The sequence below is a fragment of the Paroedura picta genome, chromosome 3 (genome assembly GCF_049243985.1).
Source record: "Paroedura picta isolate Pp20150507F chromosome 3, Ppicta_v3.0, whole genome shotgun sequence".
Taxonomy (NCBI): domain Eukaryota; kingdom Metazoa; phylum Chordata; class Lepidosauria; order Squamata; family Gekkonidae; genus Paroedura; species Paroedura picta.
In genome coordinates this window covers 682,971-690,672 of record NC_135371.1, presented here as the reverse complement: position 1 = coordinate 690,672, position 7,702 = coordinate 682,971, and the positions used below count along the sequence as shown (strand labels likewise).

General features: G+C 60.1%; 1 protein-coding gene across 1 annotated transcript in view; it reads left to right on the top strand.

The window, feature by feature from the left end:
* LOC143833796 (uncharacterized) overlaps nucleotides 1-7,702 on the top strand; it is a 39,090-nt gene that overhangs the window by 28,649 nt on the left and 2,739 nt on the right. Inside the window, 7 exon segments of the mRNA XM_077330022.1 lie at nucleotides 838-962; nucleotides 3,500-3,590; nucleotides 4,282-4,770; nucleotides 5,338-5,452; nucleotides 6,083-6,153; nucleotides 6,324-6,456; nucleotides 7,524-7,646. Of these exon segments, the coding sequence (XP_077186137.1) occupies nucleotides 838-962; nucleotides 3,500-3,590; nucleotides 4,282-4,770; nucleotides 5,338-5,452; nucleotides 6,083-6,153; nucleotides 6,324-6,456; nucleotides 7,524-7,646 (1,147 nt within the window).

Below are 7,702 nucleotides of genomic sequence, written 5' to 3'. Positions count from 1 at the left end.
CGCCTCAGGGCCAGGACCACGGAGGGTGGGTCGGGAACCTCCGCTGGAGCCATTGGGGTGTCTCTTGAGAGGCCCCTTGGTGTCGTGGTCGGGATCAGCAGCTTCTAGTGTGGCAAGCCGGGTTTGATTCCCCCTCCACCACACGCTGCCAGTGGGGTGACCTTGGGTTAGTCACAGCCCTGACAGTGCTAATTTCACTGAGCAGCTCTGTTAGAGCTTTCTCAGCCCTGCCTATCTCACAGGGTGTCTGTTGTGGGGAGAAGATCAGGAGCTGATTGTAAGCCGCCATCTAGTAGTGGAAAATGCAGTATAAAAAACAACCCTTCTTCTTGTTCTTCCTCTTCTGGTTAAGAGCAGTGACCTCTAATCTCCTGAGCAGGTTTCACAGCAAATCCACCTAGTTCGGAGTCCTGGGAAAGATATTTAGCGGAGGGATTTGTGGTGTGATACTCCCAATCAGGCCAAAAGAGTCTTGGAGCGGGTTTCCTGGATCCGTCCTGCTCCTCCTGCTCTTTAGGATCCAGCTTAAAAGTGCTTATTAGAAACAAGATTTTAACTCAACCTTTTAATTTTAACACTTCCCTGTTTTGAGGCCCTGTAGATTATCTGTTCCTTGTGAGTCTGGTTTCTTTTTTCGGTCCCGTTATGATTTGCTGAAAGCCACCCTGGTAGACCCTCCCACCCCACCCCCACTCTGAAGGACAGGCCTGACATAAATAAAAGACATCCACAAAGAGCCCCATTCCTCCTCTATTTTCTTCCCTGCAGCTGTCCTGGCCGAGGTTCCCCTTCCGATGCTGATCCGGTGTGACTTCATGTGGGGCATCTGCTTGGCAGGCAGAAGGTCCTAAGTCCTCTCCCTCTGGGAAGGCCGGCCCAGGCCAGTGGGGGGCCCCAGGGGCTGAGGCGGTCGAAGGCGTCTTCGTGGGTCACAAGCGCAAGGAGCCAGGGACTCCGTTAGGGTCTGGGCTATGCTGGGAAGCAGCCGGGAGAGGTGGGGGAAGGCCTCCCCCTCATGCCGTTCTCCCCGCCTGAAGCTCCTTGTGGTGCCCCCATCCTGTGGGATTCCTTTCCTCCAAAGTCTTTCTGGAGTCCAGCATTACTGACCCTTCAGTAAACCTTTTGGGCAAAAAAACCTTATCGAAGCAGGCCTCGGGGGGGGGGGGGCTGGGTCTTAGCCCTGGAGCCCCTGATTTGCATGAAGATGGTACCAGGTTCCAGGTTCAAACCCCAGCATCTCCAGTGAAAAAGATCGGAGCGATCAAAATGTGGAATTCACTGCCAGAGGATGTAATGATGGCCACAGGGATAAAAGGGGTTGATAGAGAGAGGTTCATGGAGGATAAGTCTATGGCTACTGATGGTGACTCAGGAGAACCTCCACATTCAGAGGCAATAATCTGATTTCCAGAGCCAGGAGGAAGCTTCAGGGGAAGGCCTCAGCCTCCCTGCCCTGTGGCTGGCCCTGCAGAGGAACTGGCTGGCCCCTGGGTGAGACGGGAGGCTGGACTGGAGGGACCCTCCCTGGCCTACCCAGCAGGCCTCTTCTGAGAGTCTTATCAGGGGAAGGCCTCGGCCTCTCTGCCCTGTGGCTGGCCCTGCAGAGGAACTGGCTGGCCCCTGGGTGAGAGGGGAGGCTGGACTGGAGGGACCCTCCCTGGCCTGACCCAGCAGGGCTCTTCTGAGGGTCTTCTCAGGGGAAGGCCTCGGCCTCTCTGCCCTGTGGCTGGCCCTGCAGAGGAACTGGCTGGCCCCTGGGTGAGACGGGAGGCTGGACTGGAGGGACCCTCCCTGGCCTGACCCAGCAGGGCTCTTCTGAGGGTCTTCTCAGGGGAAGGCCTCGGCCTCTCTGCCCTGTGGCTGGCCCTGCAGAGGAACTGGCTGGCCCCTGGGTGAGGAAGGAGGCTGGACTGGAGGGACCCTCCCTGGTCTGACCCAGCAGGGCTCTTCTGAGGGTCTTCTCAGGGGAAGGCCTCGGCCTCTCTGCCCTGTGGCTGGCCCTGCAGAGGAACTGGCTGGCCCCTGGGTGAGACGGGAGGCTGGACTGGAGGGACCCTCCCTGGCCTGACCCAGCAGGGCTCTTCTGAGGGTCTTCTCAGGGGGAGGCCTCGGCCTCTCTGCCCTGTGGCTGGCCCTGCAGAGGAACTGGCTGGCCCCTGGGTGAGAGGGGAGGCTGGACTGGAGGGACCCTCCCTGGCCTGACCCAGCAGGGCTCTTCTGAGGGTCTTCTCAGGGGAAGGCCTCGGCCTCTCTGCCCTGTGGCTGGCCCTGCAGAGGAACTGGCTGGCCCCTGGGTGAGACGGGAGGCTGGACTGGAGGGACCCTCCCTGGCCTGACCCAGCAGGGCTCTTCTGAGGGTCTTCTCAGGGGAAGGCCTCGGACTCTCTGCCCTGTGGCTGGCCCTGCAGAGGAAGCATTAGATACGGCGTTTTAAGCTACATAAAACCCTCAGGTGACAGGGAGAAGCCCCCGGCACGGGTCTCTGCGGTGGGACAGCCAAGACCACCAGCTCCCGAGCCAGCACCCCTTGCAGCACCCCCACAGCACGCTGCGCCCGCCTTGCCTGAGGCCCCCTCAGTCGAGGAGGACTTCCCAGCACCCTGACCCTTGCGGGCTCCGGGCCTCACCTGCAGAGTGACTTCCTAAGGGGTAAGGCCCATTGTGCTTGTGGCCAGGCTAATGGTCCTGTGTGTGGAGGATCGGCCCATGGCCCTGGGATCCAATCAGCCCAAAGCCACCAGTACGATCAGGCCAATGGCGTATCCCTGGGCCTCCTACGAGGGCATCCATTGGGGCTCAGTGTGGGGCCACTCAGCGGGGTCTGGGGACCGCTTGCATCATCCTCTGGCCCCAATAAAGAGCGGCAACAAGCCCCCAGGCTGTCTGAGAGTCTTTGACCCCCGTAATTTTACGGTTGGGGGTCGCCACAACAGGAGGAACTGGATTAGAGGGTGGCGGCATCAGGAAGGTGGAGAACCTGCTCTAAACCCTCTTTCAGGGGGACGCTGAGAGGACCCCAGGAGGGGGGGCGGCCCAAACCCCGGACCCCCTTCTCCTCTTTTGGGGCTGAGCTGGGCGGGCAGCGCCCCGGGGGCCGGGGGGGGGACGTGGGGGGGGGCGAGGTCCCGCCTGGCTCTCCCGCGGCCCCTTCGTAGAGTCCCTCCCGCGCAGCCCCCCCCCCCGGCCTCCCTCTGCAGCACCGAGGGGGTTAAGGCTGGGGGGAGGGGGGAGGAAGTGCTCCTTTGGGGAGGGGGAGGGGCAGGAAAGGGAAGCGGAGGGAATCCGGATTGGCGGCCGGGAGGTACAGATGGCGCTCAAGTGGGCAGCCTCGCGGGGAGGGTCCTGGCGGGAGGGGGGCGACGAGACCCCCGGAGGAAAGACGCCGCAAGGGTGGGCTTGAGTCCCCGCCCGCAGCCGAGCTTTGCAGAGTGGGCGCGCAGGGGAGCGACGGGGATCCTCCGACCGCCCCCCCCACCCCCCGCCCCCATCTCCCGGGCAGAGGCCGCCGCAGCCCCTGCGCGATTCTCGGGTCCCGCTCAGGGGATCCCAGCGAGGATGCAAGGCTGGCCCTTGGGGGCCCCGGGGCCCAGGTGGGGGCGTCCTTCCCGCTGATTGGCTGCCCCCCGACCCCCCCCCCGACCCCTTGGAAGGAGGAAGCCCTGCAGCCCTCTGGCGGCTTCTTATTGCATCTCATAATTGTTGGCTTTAATCCTAGAATCAAAGAGTTGGAAGGAGCCAAGGTGGGCCATCCAGTCCAACCCCCTGCACTGTGCAGGACACTCCCAGGCCTCTTGCTCACCCCCTGCCCCCTGCCACCCCCTTGAGCCTTCCCAGAATCCGCCTCTTCGTCAGATGGCTCTCCAGCCTCTGCTTAAAAATCTCCCAAGATGGAGAACCCACCACCTCCCGAGGAAGCCTGTTCCACTGAGAAATCGCTCTAACTGTTAGGAACTTCTTCCAGATGTTTAGACGGAATTTCTGTTGAATTAATTTCATCCCATTCGTTCTGGTCCATCCTCTCTATGGCAGCCTTTCAAATACTTGAAGATGGTTCTCAGATCCCCTCTCAGTCGTCTCCTCTCCAGGCTAAACAGACCAAGCTCCCCCAACCTCTCCTCATACGTCTTGGTCTCCAAACCTCCCAGCTGCACATAGGCAATCCTCACTTGTCTCCTGACCGTGGGAAGGGTGTGAAGTCCAAGGGTGACTCTCCAGTCATTTTTGTTTCCCTTTTGACAGGTTGCTGCCTGTCCCTCTCCCTCCCCCCAGGGATAGGCCTGACTTCACGGCCAAGGGAATAAAGGCATCGCTACGGAGTCAGAGGTGACCAAGGACAAGGCGAAGGAGGTGGGAGAGGAGGACCCCAAAGGACCCGGAACTGGCAGGACGCCAAGCAGAGGCCCCCATCCCACCCAAGCCGGGAGTGGGGTTGAATTCTGGGAGAGAGCTGGGCTGGAGATCTTGATTCAGGACACCGTGACCACAGACATACGCAGCCGAAGCTTCCAGCCGTTCCACTACCAGGAGGCCGCTGGGCCCAGGGAGGTTTGCAGCCGGCTCCACGGACTTTGCAGCCGCTGGCTGGAGCCGGAGAGGAGCACCAAGAGGCAGATGCTGGACCGGGTGATCCTGGAGCAGTTCCTGGCCCTCCTGCCCCAGGAGATGCAGGGCTGGGTGAGAGGATGCAGGCCGGAGAGCAGCACCCAGGCGGTGGCCCTGGCTGAAGGCTTCCTCCTCAGCCAGGCCCAGGAGAAGAGGCAGGCCGAGCAGGTGAGGAGGGGGATTCCTGCAGGTTTGTCCAGTTCAAGTCACAATCTCATCCTGAAGCTTCCCTGCTGGACATTTGTCCAGGTATTAATCATCCCGCCCCCTCCTATTAGAGAATTTCTCATCCCTCCTGAAAACTCACCAGGTCTGCTGATGGAGGTGGGGCAGGACCCATTCCACCCCTTAGCCAGTGGTCCCCAACCTTTTTATCACTGGATCGACAATTTTACTGAGGCCTGGGGGAGGGTCGTCTTTTGCCGAAGGGGCGTAGCTGCCGCCTGAGCCCCTGCTCCGCTTGCTTTCCTGCCGGCACCCCTGAGTTTCTGCCACCCACTGGGGGGCGCTGCCAGCATTATCTGTGCAGTGCCACACGGAGGGAAGCCCCAGCCATGGCGGCCGCTGGAGAGCTCCAAAGGGGAGCCAGTGGCAGGGCAGCCCTCGAGGCAGCGGCCGGGGAGGAGGATGAGGAGGAGCTGCGGCCCGGTACCGACTGATCCATGGCCCGGTCCTGGTCCCCGGACTGGAGGTTGAGGACCACTGCCTTAGCCCTCTCCCTGGCTGCTCTTTCAGATGCTGGGACCCTCCGTGAAGACAGAAGATGCACTCCTTGGGTTGGAAGGAGCTCCGTCCGAGGAGGGGCAGTGGGCGCAGGCCGTGGAGCGTGGCCAAGATGCCCTCTCCTGCAGTAAGGAAGTGACTGGGGCACACTGAGAATCTGAGGGGTCCAGAGTTGAAAGATTAAATGCTTCTTCACACAGCACAGAGTGAATAAATGGAGCCTCCAGCTTCTGGGGCAGCAGAGCTCTGGAAACCAGCCTGTGGGGCACAAGAGTCCTGGGGAAATTTGGCTACTCTGCTTGTACTCAGAGGGGCATCCTGTGTGTGGCTGGGGGGGGGAGTTGGCTGGGGGGGGTGGTCGGTGGTGGCCGAGGACTGCCGGGAGTTTTGGGGAGGGCTGAGAACCGGATGGTGAAGTTCGCCTGACAAGAGGCCCTCTGGAAACACTTTTGTCTGAGTTTCCAAAAGTGCTCAAGTCATGCCTGGACTGATTGGGACGGTGACGTATCATGAGACCTCATCCCCCCCCCATTACGTCCCCCCAGGCCGGAGACGGGCCCCGCAGACGGCAGCTCTAATCCCTGAGGCTCCTCCGGATCTGGTGCTTCCCTTCCACCTACACCAGGATTTTGTAAAGAAAACATTTAAGATGTGTTTAGTGTTAACAGGGAAGGTTCCCCACACCTGGGAAGGGGGCAGAGAACAAACAACCAAACTCCCTCCCTCCCTCCCTCCCCCCCTTTTGTCTCTCTAACAGGCAGTGAAGAGATGCTGTCAAGGTTTCCTCTTTTCAGAGGGGAGGAAGAGGCTGCTGCACCCCCAGTCCAGGTAGGAGAGAGGAGCAGGGGGCAGCCTGGGCCCTCCTCCCTTCTCGGGGGGCTTCTGCTCCTGGGAGGTCCTCTGAAGGCCCCTCCCTCCCCCCTCCCAAGCCCTGCATCCTGTCCCTTTCCCTCTGCCTGGCGTGATCTCTGAGGGGGGGGGTCTGCTTTCTCTTCCAGGGTCTCCCCTCCTTCTCCTTGGAGGACGTGTCCGTCTCCTTCTCCCCGGCCGAGTGGGCCCTGCTGGATCCGGCCCAAAGGGCTCTGTGGAGGGAAGTCATGTGGGAGAACGCTGAGAATGTGGCCTTTCTGGGTAAGGGGCTGACCCGGGTGCAAAACGTGGGAATTGGGGCCCTTGTGGTGAGGCAGGAATCAAACGATTGAATATCAACACACCATTCGGAGGTCTGCTCTGCTTTTGGGGAGGGGTCTTGGCTCACTGGCAGAGCCTCTGCTTGGCCTGCAGGAGGCCCCGGGTTCGATCCCCGGCAGCATCTCCAGTGTGAAGGGTCAGGCAGGAGGTGAAGTGAAAGGGCCTGAGCCTTGGGCTGCCCGTCTGAGAGGGGAATGCCGACTCCGGTGGGCCCAGGGCCTGAGTAGCCAGAGGCAGCCCCCTGTGCTGAGGCGTGTGGGTCAGGCCCACCTGGAGCCCCCAGTGGCCATCGTCCCATGATGGCTCCTGACACTGCCAAGGGCCTCTAGAAGCCTTTGTGGAAGACGTAGCATGAAGGTCAGGATCGGGCCCGTCTTAGGTGGTCAAAGACAAGCATAGGTTGAAAGAGGTCACCAACCACACCTGTGCGGAACATCCTTGAACAGGTGCATCCATCAGAGCTACCTCACAGGTACATCGCTAAACAGGCTGCAGTCACCCACAGAGAGAGCGATTCCCCCGTCTCCGTGGGCCACACAGGTCAAGAGTTCATGAGTGACAAACAGGGAGTCAGGATCCCCCTAAGCTCCCCCAGCAGGTATTCTGCCACCACCCCTGAATCTGTCCCAAGCCCTGAGCATAAAGTTTGCATGGTTTCCCTCTGGCATTATGCTTTTCCCCTCTCAAGGGTCAGGGGGTCCCAGGGACCCAATCAAGGGTCTTCGTGGACGGAATTTCCCAAAGAGTCACAGAAGGCCCCCAGTCCCACTTCCCTCCTGCACAATGAACCAATCATCACATTCTTGAATCCAGCCTTGAGGGGGTGGGGGGAGGAACCTTCTAGGGGTACAAGGGAGCTTCGCCCCACAGATGCAACTCCCTGATACTGTTGCACGTTGGGGGCTTTCATCTTGACCGTGTTTCTGCCCCTCCCGGAGAATTTTTATTCTTCAGTTTTTCTCTTTTCCCATGTAAGAAGAATCTCTCTCCCTTTCTATCTGTGAAAGGAGCCCGAAGAATAAGAGACAATTTGGCGGAGACAAAAAAGGGCCTTGCACCCGAAGACAGGCTGGAGAGTTTCTCAAAAAGACCCCAAGAGCATATTTCCTTCCCAAACAGGCTGGCTGAGAGTGAGTATCCTTCCCAATGACCTCAAGGGAACAAGCAAGGAATTGGCATAGGAAAT